At 32.4% G+C, this 21,263-nt stretch overlaps 1 protein-coding gene and 1 pseudogene across 1 annotated transcript; one reads left to right on the top strand and one right to left on the bottom strand.

The window, feature by feature from the left end:
- Window positions 1-12,393: 12,393 nt before the first annotated feature.
- LOC120134217 lies at window positions 12,394-13,574 on the top strand (annotated as a pseudogene).
- Window positions 13,575-19,809: 6,235 nt separating this feature from the next.
- LOC120134218 (zinc finger protein CONSTANS-LIKE 1-like) lies at window positions 19,810-20,675 on the bottom strand. Its single transcript, XM_039150694.1, has 2 exons — window positions 20,137-20,675; window positions 19,810-20,023 (listed from the first exon to the last, which is right to left on the bottom strand). Exons 1-2 carry the CDS (start codon window positions 20,602-20,604, stop codon window positions 19,820-19,822), a joined length of 672 nt encoding a protein of 223 aa, XP_039006625.1. The 5' UTR covers window positions 20,605-20,675; the 3' UTR covers window positions 19,810-19,819.
- Between the last annotated feature and the right edge of the window lie 588 nt (window positions 20,676-21,263).

The raw sequence follows: 21,263 nt of genomic DNA on the forward strand, positions 1-21,263 counted from the left end.
TGATTTGGCAATGGATGACTTGATGCGGATGGTGTATTGAATTCCAACTTCCCAGTGTTGATCAAATTTTGAACCACCCTTTTGAATGCTAGACAGTTTTCAATAGAATGTCCTGTAATTCCTTCATGGTAAACACAGTGTGCCTTTGTATCATACCAAGGAGGGAATGGTGGTTGCTGGGAACCAAAGGATAGGGCCTTATAACATCTGCTTTTAACAGCGAATCATAGATCTCTGCATATGGTACTGGTAAAGGTGTAAAAGATAACCTTTCATTTTCCTTTCGAGATCCTCTGGAATCTGCTCGATTAGTGTTTGTTTCCTCTTTCTTAACCCTTGGCTGGGTTATTGTAACACTTTTCGATGAATCCTTGCTGTAAGAATTGCATTGTTGACTTCATTCTCCTTTTTCCGGTACGTAGGTCTTTTGGAACTAGACCCATCATTTGATTCAATCTTGCCACTTTTCAAGACATTTTCAATTAATTCTCCAGAAATGACCAAATCTGCAAAATTTCTGGTTGCATTCCCCATTAAATGGTTTAAATAAGGAGCCTTCAATGTATGGACAAACATTACTGTGGCCTCTTTTTCTGACAAAGGTGGTTGAACTTGAGCCGCAGTGTCACGCCATCTCTGAGCATACTGTCTGAATGTTTCATTATTCTTTTTCTCCAAGTTTTGGAGAGTCCATCTATCAGGGACCATGTCTGTCACATGGCGATACTGCTCTAAAAATGCTTTAGCCAAATCTTTCCAGGATCTAATGTTGGCTTTGGTCAATTGAGTATACCATTTTAAAGCCGGTCCTGTCAAACTATCCTGGAAGCAGTGAATTAACAATTTCTCGTCCTTCACATATCCTGCCATTCTTCGACAAAACATAGTGATGTGGGATGAAGGGCATGTAGTACCATCATATTTATCAAATTCGGGAGCTTTAAACTTAATGGGAAGAATTAAGTCTGGAACCAAACTCAACTCACTAGCATCAAACCCATAGAACGATTCAGTTATTTCCACGGATTTCATTCGTTCTTCTAAGCTCTTGATCTGTCTGGTCAGTTCTTCATTTACTTTTTGTTTCTCATTCAGCTCATTTAAATCTGGGATCAACTGATCAGTATTAAGATCCCCTACTTTCATATCTGATATAAGCGGATTTTTGCTTGAAGATGTTGGATCCACTTGTTGATCTTCATGTGGTTTAGCTTCTTGTAATGCAGATGTACGAGCATTGATTTGTATAGGGGTAATACCAGAGTGATAAATTGGTTCTGGTGAAAACCTAGAGGATATGGGTTCTTGGTCGAAAGATACAGGATTTTCATGCATTTTTCCACTGGTAGCCTGCCTTTTAAACATGTCCTCTATCTTCTTCATCATATTGTCTTGTGAATTTGCAATGCTGGCTTCAATTTTTTCCAACTTCATTCTCATTTCTTCTTGTTCTTATGATGCTGTTCCTCAATACGCTGTATTTTATCCTCCATAATTCTTTTAGTAGCTTGTCTAGTACCGTAGTGATGTAGTATTTCTCTTTTGGCCAGAGTAACTGCGATTGAAAAATCTTTTAATATTATTTTTTTAAATTTTAATTAATGAATTTTAACTTAATAAATAAAATGATTCATAGCGAAAATTATGAATGAATGATGAATGTATGCAAAATGCATGTATGTAAAAAACATTGATCCCAAAAAGTTAACTGTCATAGAACAACTTCCATCGGCATACAAAAGTTTCTTTATAATATTTCAGAACTACAGATAAGGCATAGCTTTCCTATTAAGCTCTATAATTTCCTTCATTAACCATGACACCTTCTTTCCACACTTAGAAACTGGATCAACGTGATGCTCAATTATTTCGGCTTCAACAGCTAGTTCCCCAACATATCTGGCAACCTCGCTCATTTGCACCATGGCCTCGAACACCATATTGCTTCTTTCTTCACTTCTTTCGACATAGAACTCAGTTGACTTTGCCATCGTTCAGTTGTTCCTTCAAGAGTTTGCTCTAACTCAGTGATTCTGACTTGACAATTGTGCAGAATTTTTTCAAGATCTCTAATGCGTCTTCGCAGTGAAGCATTTTCCTCATTACTTTCTTTGAGATCATTAGGTCCTAGACGAACCTTTCTTGAAACAATGATTCTTCCAGTTGCAAAATGTAAGCATTAAACTCTGAGTTTTTGTTTCTAGACTGATCCAAATCCTCTTCAAGTTTTGTTCGTGCTTCTTGCGTTCTTTGATTAAGCTTCTGGATCTGAACATCTTTGTTTCTGCATCTTTGCATCCAATTGTAGCCATCTCCTGTTCTACCTCAAGTGGTATTGAAATTTTTCCTTTCCAGCTCCCATTTTCTTTTTCAACATTGGATTCTTCCATCTTTTGGCCTCTGATTTCAAGTTCAGCAATCAACTGGTTCATCTCAGATTCAAATCCCTTGAACATGCTATTTTCTCGCCTTCAAATTTAACAAAGATGTCATTCTTCATCTCTTCTAAATCTTTGGCTCGATCTCTTTTCTTTGCATTTCATTCATGATCTCACGGTGTTCAGCCTTGTGTTTTATAATTCGCTCTCTCCTGTCAACCTCGAAATCTTCCATTTTTTGCTTTCCTTTTCCAGGTTTTTGAGTAGACAATATTCTTTCCTTTCAACTCTTCAACTCGTCTTTTCTTATTCAATTCTCTGGTCATCTGTACCGTCGATTGGCTGGGTCCTGATGCTTTTCGGGATTTATATAATCCTGGTAATCTTTCTGTAAGGCTCTGTACTCATCCTCACCTTTTTTATCTTTTCTCATATTGCACATTGTGACGAATGAAAGTCAATGTCAACCCCCAACATAGCTTTATCTTGTCTCATTTGCTCTAATTCTTTCGACCAGCCATCTCTTTCTGCTTCAAACTCAGCTCTCAGGATTTCAATCTCTGATGGAACCACCTTGATGCGATCACCATAGAAATATCCTCATTTTGATCTGGTAGAGGAATATTTTCATTTTTCCTGACAAATCTCCATTCTTCATAATCAGGAGTTAGCATTTCTTTTGCTGCTTTAGCTCGGATACAAAAAGTTGTTTTTCCAAGCTGTAACGGCTTCCATGATGTTTCTTTTATAATTTGCTGTGGAATGCAAACTCAGATGACTGTAGTCCAGCAGTGACAGGTACAAATTGACGACCTTCATACTGCCTTATAACCAGCAGTGGTGCATATCCAATTCCTCCCCATAATCCGAGCAGCATTATCCAGTTGTAATCACCACATTTGTAAAAGAATTCCCTTTGTATTTGCCACGGGGCTCGCCAAACAATGTCATTGCTTTGCAGATTTCTAAAGGCATTAATCCACATATCCTTCTTAATTTCTTTCGGCCATTCCTGCTCTAGAAATTCTTTTAATGGTGAGTAATCCGTATTGAAGCGTCGGTATGAAACCTTTTCCATCCTCCAGAAATGACGGATCCAAACATATAACAACTGGGTACACCTGAGAATCGTCCACCTCCTAGCCTTCTGCAAGCATTTAACGATCTGAAGGTCTCTGCTAGGATGGCAGAAACAGGGTTAATCTTCTTTGGCAGTTGTTCAAACAAGTCTACTACTGCAGCTTCAATATATCCCAATGCTTTTGGGAAGATGACCATACCATATATACCCAGAGCAAATAGATCGAATCGTACTTTAGCGTCTGGATGACTCTGAATAAGCTCTCTGATGTTGGTCCAAGCAATGCCTTCGCTTTCGCCTTTTTGTTTTGTACGGGATGCTACCCATTCTTCTCGTACCCCAGCAATCTTTGCTAATTTAACTCGAAAGGGCTGAGTTTTAATTGACTTTGAATATATTCGACTCTCCAAAGCACCTTCAAAATGTAACAAAGTTGTATATTCTTCAATAGTAGGGACCAAGTCCTCCTTATTGAAAGTGAAGCAATTGTACCCTGGATTCCAGAATTGAACTAGGGCTCTGAGTAATTCATCATCAACTTCAACATAGAGCAAATATGGGATGTCTCCGTAAGTCTGATAAAACTGCAATTTTTTGAATCCCAACTTTCCCAAATACCTCGCAAATCTTGCAGATCATTTCTTTTTAGTGAAACTGAAGCATAACTGGCCAAGTCAGATACATAATCATCTGGCAGACTATCTCCTTCTTGTCTTTGTAAATCTTCAGCCCACTGTCTTACTTCTGAGTTTAGAATTACTTGACTTGAACCCTTTTTATCCCATGGATGAAGGTTTTCCAATGAGACTATTAACACAAGGATCAATGTCTTTTATCCTGTATTATGCTATGCAAACAGAAAAATAAAGAACACACAAAAAGAAAATAAGTTAGTTTAAAGGATAATAACATTTATTTAATTTAAACATGCTTTTCTAAATAATTTAAATAAACAGTAAAATAAATTAACAGGAAAGACATAATTCATTTCTCCTGTGTGTACACCTATTTTGGACAAAATTTCGGCATGACTTCTGATTGGAAGAGTTTCTAAGGTTTTATATGCAGGGTTTCAGAACTAGGAGTAAAGGTACCCAAATTGTCCTTGTTAGTGCCCCTTGGGTTGCTAACCCTCAATCCTAGTCCATTACAGACTAAAGTGAATCGAGTTCAATTCGAGGGGATACATTTCTCTATGCCTGACACGGAGAATAAATTCTCACGAAGACAGAGAGCATATGAACCCCGAAAGTTACTTGCTATGTCTGCACGGAGAATAAATTCTCACGAAGACGTTGCTTTCACTTTCACTTAAAAGGGACAACTCAATTATAGGCTTTGTTATGCAATGCAAGTGTGTGTGAGGAGAAATGTTAAACTTTGACATAAAAATAAATACTGAAATAAAATACTTGCAAATAAAACATATAAATATTATAAAAATAATAAATATAAAAAAAAATTTGAAAAGAAAGAATTAAAAATTAAATATATAAAATTTTTTAATTTTTAATAGAGACAATTTATAATTAATTTTTAAAAGTTTGACCAGTCCCCAGCAGAGTCGCCAAGCTGTCGTAACCGGTTTTCGTCCGGGAACGAAATATTAAAATTTGGCGGGGAATTTAATAAATAATTTTGAAAATAATTTGTGAGTCGCCATCGATCTTTTGGATTAGGTAGGTCGAATACCTAAAAATTTTCTTTTAAAATAGTTTTTAAGAAAACCATATTTAAAAGATGAACTGATCTGCGTTTTATAACCAAAAATTCGTTCTTTTTAATAATAAAAAGGGATTCGTGGTCGGTTACGTTTAGGGAAGGATTAGCACCCCTACAACGCCCAAAATTGGTACTTTTTAATTATAAATTGTCTCTATTAAAATGCAAAAATATATTTAATTTATAATTCTATTAAAAAAATATTAATTAAAAATATCCGAAAAGAACTTCTAGGTACCTTAAGACAGCTCTTTTCTTTGATATTGATAAATATTAATTTAAATAATATTGTTTACTTTTTAATTTTAAAATATCAGAATAGGACATCCAGTTGTATTAAGACTGTCCTTTTCTTCGATATTAAAAAAAACAAATATTTAAAAAAATTTATATGTATATTTATGAATATATATAAAAATATTTAACAGTATAAAATAAAAATACCACTAAAACAATATATTTTAAGCAATAAAATGAAAACATATAAAATAAATAACTAAATTATGAATAAGATAAAACTAAATCTAATTCCTAATTAATTGAAATCATAGGGATTAAATATATATTTTTTCTAATTTAATAATTTAATGACCAAAATAAAATTATCTAAAATTCAAATTTTATAATAAAATAAATTAAAAGTATGAACTAGGGACTAAAAAATTATTTATTAAAATTAAGGGATTAAATCTGTCATTTATCCTAAATATATTATTTTAATTAAAAAGACTAAAATGAATAAAATTAAAATTCAAAGACCGAATTAAAATTCTTATAAATTCAGTTTAGTGACCAAAATGTAAAGTTTACAAATATGAAGGACTGCGGAAGGGATTTAACTATTTTGTAATTACGCGCATAGTCCTTCCCGAAACGACGTCGTTCGGGAAGGATAAATGTCCAAATCGGTGGCCCGAAGGGCCAACCATTCATTCCTCATTTCCTTCTCTCTCTCTAAACCGAGAGAGTTTTAAACTCTCTGCCTCTCTCTAGCTTCCCCCGGAGGGAAGCCGGTCACCGGTCGGCCACCGTGTGCCACGTGAATGTCATCGCCGGCCACCGCATCCGGTGGCCGGAAAAAAATTATTCTATACTAATAGATAGATCGGACCGTCCTAAGGACGGTTCCGATGTTCTTTTTCCTTAAATGGCTCCCAATCGGAGCAGATCTGTAAATATACCTTCGGTAATTGGTTCTCCGGCGATGTTCAGTGTTTCCGGCGACGGTCAAGGCTTCCTTGGTAAGTCTCTTCTTCCTTTTTCTTTCTCTTTTTTTTTCCTTCTGGTTCTTTGCTGCTGAGATCGTTGGTATAGTTTGTTTTTCTCTGTATATTTTTTGTTTCTGTCTCTTCTTTTTGTCTCTCCGTCTCTGTCTTTTTTTTCAGGTGGGTGGTGGCTTTATAGCCACCACGGTGTTCGTCTCGGACCGGTCCGAAGAGGGGGGACTCGGTGAGTCACGGACTACCAGTGGTGATCACCCTGTAGCCTTGCATGGACGGTGGCGTTGATCTTCTGGAAGCATCATTCGGGACGTGGCAGCGGCGGAGGCGGTGAGGGCTTCTGGAAGCAGCAGCAGCGGCGGCCGCGTGGCCCTAGGGTACATACCCTAGGGTTTGTGCTGGATGAGTGTGGGCCGTTGGATCTCTCAGATCCAACGGCTGTGATGATGAGGCGGCTGGGATTAGGTTTAGGAAACCCTAACTGGAAATCACACATTTAGGGTTTCTAGTTAGTTTTGGACCGGTTCTGGTTGGTTTGTAACTGGACCGGTCCAGTTGTAATTGGGCCTGTAAATATTATTATTTAATATATTAATATAAATTAATAATAATAATAATAATGATAATAATAATAATAATAATGATAATAATAATAATAATAATGATAATAATATAATAATAATAATAATAATAATAATATTAATAATGATAATAATAATAATAATAATAATAATATGGATAAAAAATTTAGTATCTTCAATCATAACTTGCTTGAGATGCAAAATGATCCGCATAAGCATAAGAAGATGTTGTTGATGATGATGATTTCTTTGCATGTTTTACCTTCATTTCTTTCCATTCGGCTCTATCTTCAGGTGTTGTTAAATATGATTTCTCATTTGCTTCAGAAGTAGAGAGATATTGTGAAATCAAGATCATCTGGTGCAATCTCAAAATGATTAGGCACATATAAATACCTCTCATTCCATTGCTCAATGTATGCAATATACTTCCCACGCATATCAGTTTTGTGGAGTTCATCGATGTTATAGAGTTACATTGGAATCGGCTGATGGGACCCAAACTATCGCAATACTCTATCCACGACATGGATCTCAGCAACGACGTTATGGCACACCACATCTCTAATCCTTCAAAAAAGAATTCTGGTAGACATCGTTAGATCTCTGACTCATAATAAAGATTCCAATTAAATTGTAAACATACTACATTAGTATAATTAAAAATAAATTCTCTTAATTTAAAAGTTATACAAAAAATTTGGAATATTTACCACATGTCTACCGACAATATCGATCCTCATTCGTACATCAATTTCCGTTGAACCCGCCAACTTTGTATTGATAATTATATGTCGTCATCTAAACATCATAATAAATACAAATTAACAATTATATTATTAAATCCAATATCTAAATATATTAATTAATAATATAAATTTAAAAATTACCTTGCAGCTAGAAGAAACTCAATCAGAGCTATTGTAATTGACGTCAAAAACAGAAAGAGATGCATGCTCGCGATTGAAGTAAGATTAGACAACCCGCTACATCCACTTTTTGACCTATTATCACGATTGTAGCGTTGCAAAGTTCATGATAAAAAATGCCAAAACTGTTGAACCACAACTATATTGACTACACTCAATGAAATCTTCTAATATTGGAAGATACCAAGTGTGCACCAAATTCCCGAATTTATCTAGTAACAATACCCCTCCAATCAATTGAAGAATATATGCTCGGGCTACAAATATCATCTCTTTCTCGATAGAATGTTCATTTACTTTAAATTCACTCTCCAACAACATCATTCATACCCGCAACCCATTTGTCACATCTTTTGGTGGTACCTTTCCCAATAATCGCTCGCAAATCTCATCTCACTTGTAATTACTATGTCTCACCAATGTCACACTATTTATCAAAACACTGAATTGGTTACCCACAACTTCCAAAGTAATCGTTGGTTCACTACTAGAAAAATGAAGCATATGAATTTCAAGTTTTCAACGTTCAATCAACGTTGGAATCAATGCATGCATCACCCTAAAACCATGAATAAATGTGGCAGGATACAATCCGAATTGTTGTAGATAAATAACAGTCCGCTGATGTGGCTCATCATTTTGCATTCCTCGATGGCGAATGTCCTGTTCTTCTTCCTACAATATAAATTTCAAACAATTAATAAGATTTTCAAAACAACAACATTAATATTGTAATTTGAACTTTTAAAAATATAAAAAAAAAATTTACCACAGTGAGCTCAATTTGAGGAAATATGAACATCATCAATACGAAATCTCTCAATTGTTTTTCTGCTCAACAAATCACAATACAAACCTTAAAATCCAAACTCCTATTTATAAAAATAAACCCAACGGCCATAAACAACTATAAAATTCAAAATCACACGGAACTCTTCACACTTACATGACGAGTTCCAATATGACCGTTTGGATTCTACTCATTGCTCAACGTTCATGTAACGATTAGAAAATATTTTAATTAAAAAAATTAATATATTTCAATGGAACTCTTTACGCCTACATGATGAGTTCCAAGAAAATTAATATAATACTAGATTTCTTGGGGTCTACATACCTAGATCCATCTAAAAATAATATTTAGGCAAACTCGCCATGTGGGCATGATGAGTTTGTCTTATATAGTAGCATTTAACGTAAATTCCAAAATAAATTTAGGATTAATTTATTGGGCCAAATAATTAATCCGCTTAAATTATTGGACCAATTTTACCAAATAAAACGATATTCCTTTTAATATTCTAAGTAAAACCATGTATGATCAGCAATGACGTCTATGCATTACTTCCATATGATGATTAATGACCTTTATTCATTATCTAATGCCAGCATTAGCCATGCTTTGAATTATTAATACACATTCAACTGACTTATAAAAGAAAACAATAGCCACTACAAATTGAAAAAGAATATTTTGAGAATTTTTCGAAGATATCAAAATATATGTCAACAATAAAAAAAACAAAACAAAATGACCAAATCCATATATGACGATGTTGAGAACTGTTTCAAGTAATTATTTAAGTAATATTTTAAATATTTTATGTTTGCAAATATACTTTCTTTTTTGTTTTTGTTTTTGGTTAGATTTAAGGATAATGTTAAGACCTTACTTGAACAGGATATGTTCTATTGGCTCATACCTCTTGAGTTCTAAGATTTAAGGATAATGTATATATACAAACTGCTCTAATTTATTTGTTTTACTTGCATCGACTTATCCCTAAAATACTGTGCAGACCAACAACGATAATTATTAATTTATATCACCAGTTCACTACCGGAGAAATTATTTTATACTTTATATTTTTATATAATATTCATGTCTTTATCTAATCCTACATTTAAATTAATATATTTTTATAATTTATATGATGATATGACAGTTTAACCATTGATGAGATTGTAACATGTGATAAAAATTGTTATATAAAAATATAAAATATAATATTAGTAAACATACAAAAAATATAAATCAAATATATTTAAGTGCTTAAATTTTAATATCTTTTGATTTAATGATTAAAAATTTAAATAATTCAAGTAATGTATATAAAAGTAAATAGTGATTTTTAATATAAATCAGTGAAATTTTTATTTTTTAAGAAAATAAATAAAATAATTATATATAATTTAAAAGAAAAATGCAAATGCAACATCAAAATAAATAAATAAATATATAAATCATAAAAAAAATTCTAATCGCACATAAAATAATATAATTGGGGTAGTTATATGGTACAACCCGGTGATTTTAGGATAAAAACGGCGGAGATGAATGCGACCAAAAATTTTATAAAAAATAACATTTTAGGTTAGGCGCAACTTAAAATATTAAATTTTTCATAATATTTTAGGTTACCATCAACTTAAAATATTATACACGTTAATAATATTTTCGACTGCGTCAATTTTTTATTTTTTTAATCTTAAATTAAATCGATTATTTATAGACTTTCCCATATAAATAATTTGACATATAAAAACAAAACTAATCACATCGACCTGTGAAATTAAATGTTAGTAATGTAATATTGCAATTTGCAACTAATCATACTTATAATAATAAATAAAATATTGTTCGTGCTAAGGGTTTAGATCAGCGCAGCTGATGTCAGGTGATTAGGTCATACACGTTTCCTTTCTTAGCGTCAATTTAGATATAATATAGACTTAAATGAAAAAACAAAATTAAGTGCATAAATTATAATCTTTGTTTACTTTATTTGTTTAAATTACTTTTTTTTTATCAAAGAAGATATTTAACATTTTAAAAGTTATTTTTTAAAAATATTTACGTGGTAGTGGTCATTAAAAAGTCGCATGTATCATATTTATATATTTTTTGCTTTTTTTTTTTGAAAGTTTTACTTATAAAAAGTTAAAAACATTATTCTTCTAGTCTCATTAAATCTGTATTTTATTGACTTTTTTGTCAATATTTTTAACTCGTTATTTTTAAATTTATTATTAATAAAAATATAAAAAAATCTATTTTAAATTAAATATAATATAAATTTGGCCGGTTATATATAAATTGATACATGGTTTCGAATTGTTCAATAAAATATAATACTCTTACATCATAAAAACAAAGGGGAAAAATATGCATAATAGAATTGAAATAGCATTACTCAAATGAAATTTATTGAGTTGATAAATAATAAATGGAATTGAATTAGTTCATCCTCGTAGGATTAAATTAACTTACCTCTTAAACCAGTATCGTGCAGATCTGTCTGCCATCTTCTGTTTGTTTGTCATTACTCTTCAATAAGTCATCAGATTATATTATTATTATGATCATATCATGATGATGACGACGACCTGCCAAGTCATTTTTTACATTTTTTTTCTTTAGAAAGCTTTTGATAAATAAATTTAAGTTTCAGATAATATAACCACTAACTCATTTGAAGGGACAAAAGAGAATTTAGAGTAAAAATTGTGGATATATTCATTTACAGAAGAAATTAAAGAGTAAAGATGCATATATCCCAATATATGCTATATACATTATGGTCGTAGTAAATAAGACGTTTTTGGTGGTAAGTTATTCAATTCGTTTTTTAAAAAATTAGATTTAATTTAATATTCTTTTAGTAAAATTCAAACTATCAAAGGAGTTGAGTTCAATAAAATTGCATATAGAATGTACTTAAAGCTTATTTTTGAATAATTTAGGAGGATAATAATGAAATATATGTTCAAAATTTTTTAATTATTAATAATGTGCATACATTATAATTGTAACTGCTCGAATTTGAAATTTCTAAAGATAATAACATTCATTTTTATCACTAAAGTCGTTCGATAAATACATTTTTAGCATAGTATAGCTTTAAGTTTTGAAGCTCAAACACGATTTTTTTCATTATTTGAACTTGGTGACAAATGTACAGGAACAAAAAATTGCACGTTGACAAAGAAGGTAGGAACACAGAGACTTGAAACAAAATTAAGAACTCATTTCGGAAGCATTTTTAAATGCATGAGTGGATAAGAGGACACTGCTGCGAAGGTCATTGGAGGATTCTCTTTATCATGAAAGAAGCTTCCCTCTACTTCAATAATCTCTTCTCTCTCTCTCTCTCTCTCTCTCTCTCTCTCTCTCTCTCTCTCTCTCTCTCTCTCTCTATATATATATATATATATATATATATATATATATATAATTACCAATGGCATATAATATATATATGCATCTTCTGTGTCATTTCATGTGATCAGACTTCTCAGAATATCCTCTAGAACCTAAATAGATCTGTATAAAATTACTGGTAGCATTAATTTAAAGGCCGCAAGTCTATCACTAATCTGAACACGTTTTATTTTTCAGTCAGGGCTATGGGTATATAATGAAGGCCCGCTTGCATTGTGTTTAATCTGTAACACACCAGATCTAGATAATCGCCATAGGGTATTTGCAGCTTGAAGAGAGAAGATTACTATAACCGAAAGAAAGGAAGAGGTGGTGGAAGATGGTGAGAGCTCCCTTCTATGATAAAAATGGCTTAAAGAAAGGTGAATGGAGTCCGAAGAAGATGATAAACTAAGGACTTTTGTCGAGATACATGGCCAAAGGAACTGGCGTCAACTTCCTAAAATTGCTGGTATAGTTTCATTCTTTCACGGAAAGAAAGTGTTTCTGGTTAAGGATTTAGCGTTTGTTATGTTTATTTCTTTTGGAGATCAAAAGAGATAGATTTTGTTTTGGTTTTCTTACGCAATCATCTTCATCTAATTTGTCCTTTTTTCTGAGAGAAAAAACTAATTTAGTTGTCGTTTAATAGCTAATTAATTGTTAACTGATTCATGTAAATAATCTCTTGATCATGTTCATAGAATAATTTTTGTTTTGTATTTTTTTAGGTCTTGAAAGGTGCGGAAAGAGTTGTAGGTTAAGATGGATGAATTACCTACGGCCTGAAGTAAAACACGGGAACTTCACTGAAGAAGAAGATGCATTGATCATCAAATTACATAAACAATTTGGAAACAGGTTAGATCCAGTTAAATGGTCACTTAAAATATTTACAATAACCTTATGCAAGCATGTAATCGTCATCTTGAGAATTCAACAAATCTCTGACGTAATTGTGTTTACAGTTGGTCCGCCATGGCTAAATGTTTACCTGGAAGAACGGACAACGAAATAAAAAATCACTGGCACTCCGATCTAAAGAAGCGTGGAAAGCGAAATCTGACAACATCTAATGTGAAAGGCGAGTCTAGTTGTCCAAGTGAAGCCACCCAGAATTCTGAAGGTGAAAGTGGTGCTGAAAGCATCCTTGTTGATACTCCGGCCAACATGATCTTGGAGAGTTCAACTTTGTCTCCAGCAAAATCTTCAACTACTGAGTTTCCCTCCTTTGTTGAAGATACTTGTCTTCCTCCGCCGGTAACATACCAAGCTCAAAGCAGTGGAGATTTCTGGAATAATCCCTTTGTTGCAGACAATATCTACAACCAAGATGGTTATCCATCATCCATGGAAAACTATGGATTTGAGTTGCCATTGCCTTTTGACGACATCTATTATGATGATTTCGCATATTTTTTCTATGACTTGATGCAAGTATAGGACATAAAATTGCTTTTCATTTCTTTTGATCAATTTGAAATTAGTATAAAGTAGTATATGTTCTAAGTGATCTCGCATCTCGAGTATATTAGTCGGGGAATTCATTTTACCAACAAAGACATCTCAAGGGAAATATCTTGATGGAGATTACAATTTTATCTACACACTTCAGTTAGAGGAGGGATTATAATGTTATCTTGATGCTTTGGTTAGCAAAGGAATTATAAAGATAGTTTCTCACACTCTACTAATAGAAGTTATTTTTTTTCTCGTTCGACAAAAAATTATTTTATTAAAAAAAAATAAGTATTCTAACTTAACATTAGAATAAACGATTATAGTCAATAATTGATACAAAAACGATCAAAATGGCTCTCAAACTAAGAACGAAATTAATTAAAAATATACAAACATTAATAAAATAAAAATATGAATAAACTCCAGCCAAAACCACTGGCACTAATGGCTTGCACCCGAGTCACCAAAATATTTGAAAGGATAACATCCCCTTTCATATATCTAAACTCCGTCCCTGGATACAAAAGATTGTTGACGTTGATGATGTATGATCATTGATAATGTTGACGAGAATAAAAGTGGTAAAGTAATTTTATATTAGGTGGATATTTTCTCTTTTTTTAAAAAAGTTTTTATAAATAATAATTTAAATATGTTAATTGAATTTAATTTTGTTAATATGATTGTTAGTATAGTATATACGAGGATATAAGAATAAATTTTAAATATGAGGAAAAATTTAAATAATATAAACATTATGTTAAAACAAAGAAAATAATAGCTTAAATAAAATAATATGCCAGTGAACCATAGAAGCGATATAAAAAAATTGGTGTTTCATTTACAGTTGTTTAAAAATATTTATTTAAATAAATAAGGGGGTAAGCTGCATATATCAAATTCTATTTTACCTACTTTAATTCTGTCGTAATTATGTGTAAATAAAATATTTGTATTTGTAAATTATTCAGGTTTAATATAACAACATAAATTTAATTCAAAATGTTAACTCTTGATTTGAACGTGAAGATGCTGCTGCGAAGACCATTGGAGGATTCATTTTACCTTGATAGAAACTTCCCTCTCCTTACATAATTTATATATGTTTTCTTTATTTCGTTTGGATATCAAAACAGATAGATTTTTTTTTCTTCTTAGATTTCTTATGTAATCATGTTGCGAATTCAAGAATATTTTAAGCAACAATCTCTGACGTAGTTTTCTTATGTACACAGATGGTCCACCATCGCCATCGCCACCGCCAAAAGCTTACCTGGAAGAACAGACAACAAAATAAAAAAATCAGTGGCACTCCCATCTAGTGAGGCGTACAATGCAAAATCTGACAACATCCGATGTGAAAGGCGGCTCTACTTGTCTCCAGGTGAAGCCACCCAGAATTTTGGAGAAAGTGGAGCTGAAAGCATCCTTGTTGATGCTCCTGCCAACATGATGTTAGACTGTTCACTTCTGTCTCCAGCAACATTTTCAGCTACTGAATTGTCCTCTAGTTCGGACAGTAGTTGTATGTCCGGCTTTAATGTTATTATAGAAGATGCTTGTGTTCCTTCGGAAATATACGAAGCTCAAAGCAGTGAAGATCTCTGGAGTTAGCCCTTTGTTGCAGACAATATCTACAACCAAGATGGTTATCCACCACCCATGGAAAAGTGTGGATTTGAGCTGCCATTGCCTATTGACACATGTATTATGAGGATTTTGCGTATTTTCTCTACGACTTGATGCAAGTATAGGACATAAAAGTGTTTTTCAGATTTTTCTGATGCTAGCACTTTAGTATATTAGTTATAATTAAAGATCAAATGGAATAATTTTCATTAATTTAGTATATCATATCACCTTTTTAACAACAGTTAATGGAGTTGCGTCCATTTTATAATAAAATCTAAAATTTAATGACAATGAATCAATTAAAGCACTACTATATACAATGAAGACCCATAAAATCACCATTTTAAAAATATTTTATAAAATCATATTTTCAGGAAATTAAGGGAAAAGCCCTTAATTACATGAATCAAAAAATATTTTATATATAAAATTAGCAGTAGACCTACTAAAGAAAGTTGTAGTCTCAAAGGGATGTTGGTTTTAAGTGTTTCTCGTACATAAGATTCGTTTCATATTACGAAGATGCTAGGACATCTTGAAGGTATTTAAGCAAACTATCTTAAGGTAAATCTATAAGAAGGGTGGTGCGATTGTGACTTCTTTTAAGTTCTCAAGTATCAATGTTGTCATGCATAATCGTATGTTCACATATCAGCATTGGTTACAAAAGATACATTGATTCCGACTTTTACAAATGTTTAAGGTACATAAATATGATTTCTCGCAATAGGTAATGAAAAAGAATGAAATGAGGTTCAAACACGACGTATAATTCTATTGGACCCTATATTATGTAAAAATTCTTTTGGTTGTCCAAACTCCACCAAGATTCATAGTGATACATGTATCAGAAAAAAAAATATCAGAAAATCTAAATGATGTGAGCACTATAGAAACTAAGGTCACAATAGAAAAAGGATAATTTTAGAATTTCTTAACAGTAAACCATAATTACATGTTAATTTATTTACTCTTTTTTTAGTTTTGGAACTTAGGTTGCTTCCTTTTTTGTGAGGTTAAAACACTGCTTGCCTGCGGCAGAATGAAGTATATATTGACACTGAAACTTGGCACCAATGTGTTGAATAAATGTAATCCACATTTGGATATCTTCACCTCTAATGTATAATTAATTGTTTGGGTTTGGAATTGGAGGATGTTGACATTTCTTTCTCCTTAATGGTTATTCTCTTCATTCATATCATTAAGTGTTTGGACTCCAGCCGAGAACAATGTCCAACTACCAACACTTCGTAGTAGCACTGCTTGGGAGTGTTTTACCCGATTCTTGTTTGGACAATTATGTTCTTTGAACTAAAAACCATGCCAAGTTCATCATAGCAATCTCACCATCTTAAAATATGTATATATGCAGTTAGGATGGTAAATAAGATGACATAGATCGTGAGTTACTCGAATTCGATTCGGTCAACACTTGAATCGAATGAACTTGAACTAGATTCGACTCGAGTTCTACCAGTCAAAGTAAGTTACTTGATACCCGACTCAAAAAGCTCGACAGCAACTCAAAAAAATGATATATAAAATTTTTAATTTTTAAAGGATAATCTACACCAGATACGACCGAACTTTAGGCTATGTATCATCTATACCATTGAACTTTCAATTTTGTCAATTATAGCACTGAACTTTAATTTTCATTTCAATTATACCACTGGAATGTTAAATCGTTAACAACCATATCAAAATGACGTCATTTTGGTGAGGTGTCTACGTTGATAGCCGTCTACCACATCGGTAGCCGTCAACCACGTCATCATGTCGTTAATGATTTAACGGTTCAGTGGTATAATTGAAACGAAAATCGAAGTTCAATATTCTAAATGATATAATGCCTAAAGTTTGGTGGTATCTGATATAGTTTACCCTTTTTAAATCAAATTATTAATAATATTAACATTTATATGTTATTTTTTAATACAACATAAGAATTTCATGTACTTATGATTCAAGTTCAAACTCGAGTTCGAGCTTGAATTGAGCTCAAGTTTGAGCTTCAATTGAACTAAGTTTGAGAAGAGTTCAAGATTTTTCAAGCTCGAGTCTGAGCTTCAATCGAGCTAAGTTGAGAACGTTTCGAGTTCAAGTTTTTTCGAGCTCGAGTCGAGTTTGAAATTTTAAGCTCGCAAGCTTTCGAGCCGAGTTGAGCTTCAAATTTTGATTTTAAGTTCAATTCAAGCTTGACGATTTTAGGCTCTTGAGTTTTTGAGTTGAGTTGAGCTTAGCAATACCTGAGCTCGACTCGACTAATTTACAGTCCTGTTGCAATTTGTGTGGTAAGTCCATTAATCTTTAGCTTGGATTTTAAGTTTGAATCGAATTTAGATTTTAGTTTGGATTTTTAGTTTAAATTGAATTCGGTTTTTTAATCAAATTCGAACCACATCCTCTTCAATCAATGAATAACACCTATGTAGCTTCAAATTTTTTCAATAAATTTAATATTTTTTTCAATTTAGTCACTTAGCTTTGTATGGTTTCCTTGTTTCTTAATTCCTCATTCATTGAAAGTTTATTTTTACCAAATTTGAGCCCCACATGTTCCTCTACCACTATAGAATACTTACGTAATTTCAATTTTTCATTTTGAAAACAAATTTTCTCTTTTTTAGTTAATTTAATCTCAACTTTATATTTTACTCAATTTAGTCATCCGATTGTAACTCTTTACAATTTTTTCTTCTTACCAATTTCTTGACTCCTTTATCCAATATTTTATTCTTAAAATATCTTTTTTAACAAATAATATTCTAAGTATATCATATAGTTTTAGATATATTTAATTTATTGAATAATGTTACAAATCTTACGTAATTATGCAAACATATATATGATTACAAAGAGTTATATAAATTAAAACAAACTAGTACCATGGTATTATAACTAATTATATTTAAACTTAAATAAGAGCTTGAATGAATGTTTTTGATTCAATTTGAATTTAATTATATCACTCTAACTGAAATTAATTTTAAATTAAATTTAAATGATATTAAAAAAGCTAATTTGATTTTTTTTTCTTCGATTCCAATACTCACTTCTAACCACCACAAATTCCACCCCAAGAATCCAAGAAATCTCCACTGCTAATTCGCCAATGCCCCCACCACTTCAACTATTCTTTCCATATTTTATGACAATTTCCTTTTATGGTTTGATTATTCCATTTGTAAATATAGTTTCTACTTTATAGTTTTGCAATGTAAAGTAGAAAGCCTCCCCCACCCACCTTATGTGATGGCGATTGGCAGCCCATACATCTCTATGTCACAAAGTTACCAAATTGTATTACTTCCTTTCCAAATTTCATGGTTGTGGAAGTTTGAGTGTCATATTCCTACAAAATTATTAACACTGTCACAAAATATCTTCCCTCTACTCCTTGTTGAACAAATACCGAGTTCGAAGACTAACAAGACCATGACTCGTAACTTGAACACAAACAAAGCCATGACTCACAACTAAAACCATGATATATATACATATTTCTCTCCTCATTTCAACCACCGACCTTTATTTAACAAAAAAAAAATTACTTGTAATGACGAGAGGAGGATACACTAAGAAAGGAGGATATACACATCATCTCTTCAAATAATTATTTCTTTTTTTAACTATACGTACTCATCTTATAAAAAAAAGTATATAATTAATATATAAATATATTCCCCTTAAAAAAATATTTCTAGACTCAAGATATTTCTAGCTCAAATCGCATGGCTGTGGCCTCTGGATACATGAAATGAGCTTGCGGGGCAATACTCAAACACGTGGCACCCAAGTTAATGCTTGCCACTTATAAATAGGTTGAAGATTTTTTACTCTCGATTAATACATTTTAAAATTTTATTTTTTAAATAATTATTTACTTTTTAGTTTAGTGTGATTAAAAAAATATGAAATCGTTAGATTTTTTATAAACAAAATGTTAGACTCGTATGGATATTATTTTTAATATATAGAAAGTTATTTATAGAGGTTTCGTTGGAAGCGATCGAGAAGTTGCAGTGCAGCAGGCACGAGGCAAGCTCAGCTCAATTTTCGTCCGCTGTTGCCAATATTAACTTATATGAAACCGATAATACTGCAAATTTAAGTGCATAACATCAAACCCCCTTCGTTTTCCTCTACATTTAGAGATAGACAACAAAGGGTTAAAAAGGATAATCGAGCACCTAAAAGTCTTGAATTAAAATATATTTTAAATATTTTATTCTTTAAAAATTAATAAATTTATTTACTCCTAAAATTTTAACAAATATCATTAAGACAACAACATTACAAACAAACAGTTGGCTGGAGACGATAATCCAATAAACATGACATAATGGTAAAAAGTCAGATTACAAAATCTCACCCAGAGATCAAACAAGTAAAATTCTTCTCGGTAAATCAGCACACAAAACTATCAAAACAGGGTAAACAAATCCCATCAGAGAGTAATAATCATGGACTATCGTTAAGAATAGGTTAGATCATCAGAAATCTCACGGCCAATCCAACTCAATCAAACAGCCAGGCACTTACTAATACTAACAGGTTTAAAGAAGTTTTACTGGATTTTTTTAGGCTCTATTTTTTACTCCTTAATGACTATGTACTCGCCGTGTCTGTCGAATCACTCGAATCGGACAGTAACTGAACGGCATCGTCCTGTTTGATCAACTGTTCTTTTAACATCCTTATAGAATCAACTGAAACGGCCTCGTCGACGGTTTCATCCTCCACTCTGCACGGAGTCGACGAAACAGTACGGTAACCGTATCTCCGTTTAGGATATAATGGATCCAGTTCGTCCTGCAAATAACAATGACAAATAAATAAAACGGAGAAAAATATTAAACAACACAGAGAAGGAAAATAAGAATGAGAATTTAAAATGAAATAACAAAGAAAAAATAAAAACCAACATGATAACGAAGATCTGAAGCATTTTCTCTCGATTTTTTCAACGGAAACAAATTTGTTGATTTACAGTCCTCTCTCCTGCCAACGGAATATTCTTCGCTACCAGATGAACTTGAAGCCGGCGGAGGGGTATTTGCAACTGTGGACCACGGCACCACCTGATTGTCTCCGTCCTCCTCCGCGTCGTTATCAGAAACAGCTCTTTCGTCTTCTTCATTTTCCGCTTCTCTGCCCTCTCGATCACCGCCATTGACGCACATCTCACAGACGGAGACCGTGTGACCGAGCTTGGAACCGGCGGCTCTCCACAACGTAAGAGAGTGGCACGCGTGGCAGAGAAGACACCTCACGTGCCGCGCCACGAGGAAGTTGGCTCCGTGCACTCTAGCATCACAGCCCCAGCACAAACTCGCTTGGTCCGATTCACAATAAGTCCTTGCCACCAAATCGCAAAGCTCACAGCTCTTCATTTCGCTCCTTTCAACCAAAATCAGAGAGAGATGCTTTGGCTTGGCCTATCTGCCGGTTTCTTCTTCTTTCGTTTTCTAAGAGAATATTTTTTGTCAATAACTTTTTTGACAACAATTTTCTCTTTCTTGTATATATGCAGAGAATGGACGATTGGAAAGGAAGAGAATGGAAACATCAAACTGCAGTGATTTGTAGAAACAGCCCTCTTGTTGCTCTAAATTACAAATTTACCATTAAAATACTTGCAGTTTACCAACCAAGCTGGCAGTACCACCACCACTTACATAACATTGTGTCTAAAAAAATACAACTATTTTAATTTAATTATTTTTTTTGTTTATACAAAAATACATTTTTCACCTTTGCACAGTCTTTTTAACTAACATTTTCCACCTTTTTACATTATTTAAGTTCATAAGTTTGAATAAAATTTAAAAACAAAATAATAATCCAATCAAGAATTTTCTATCCTTTTGCTTTGTGTTCCTTTTTGTTACATTCGAAATGGTTATTAAGAAACAAATTTACAAGAGATAAAGTACATAAAAGGCGTCCTAATTATAATATTATTTTATTAAATCATATTATTAAAAGAATAGAATGATATTTTGAGTATAAGGAATATTTTATTTAGTCCTAAACTATTAATATTTATTAA

The sequence above is a fragment of the Hibiscus syriacus genome, unplaced genomic scaffold (assembly GCF_006381635.1).
Source record: "Hibiscus syriacus cultivar Baekdansim isolate YM2019G1 unplaced genomic scaffold, ASM638163v2 tig00110597_pilon, whole genome shotgun sequence".
NCBI lineage: Eukaryota > Viridiplantae > Streptophyta > Magnoliopsida > Malvales > Malvaceae > Hibiscus > Hibiscus syriacus.

Excerpts from the sequence above, each read along its gene's own strand:
- LOC120134218 (XM_039150694.1), bottom strand. The coding sequence starts at position 20,604 with ATGAAGAGCTGTGAGCTTTGCGATTTGGTGGCAAGGACTTATTGTGAA. Across the intron at positions 20,024-20,136 it reads CTTCAGATCTTCGTTATCAT|GACGAACTGGATCCATTATA; the intron begins GTTGGTTTTTAT and ends TGTTATTTGCAG.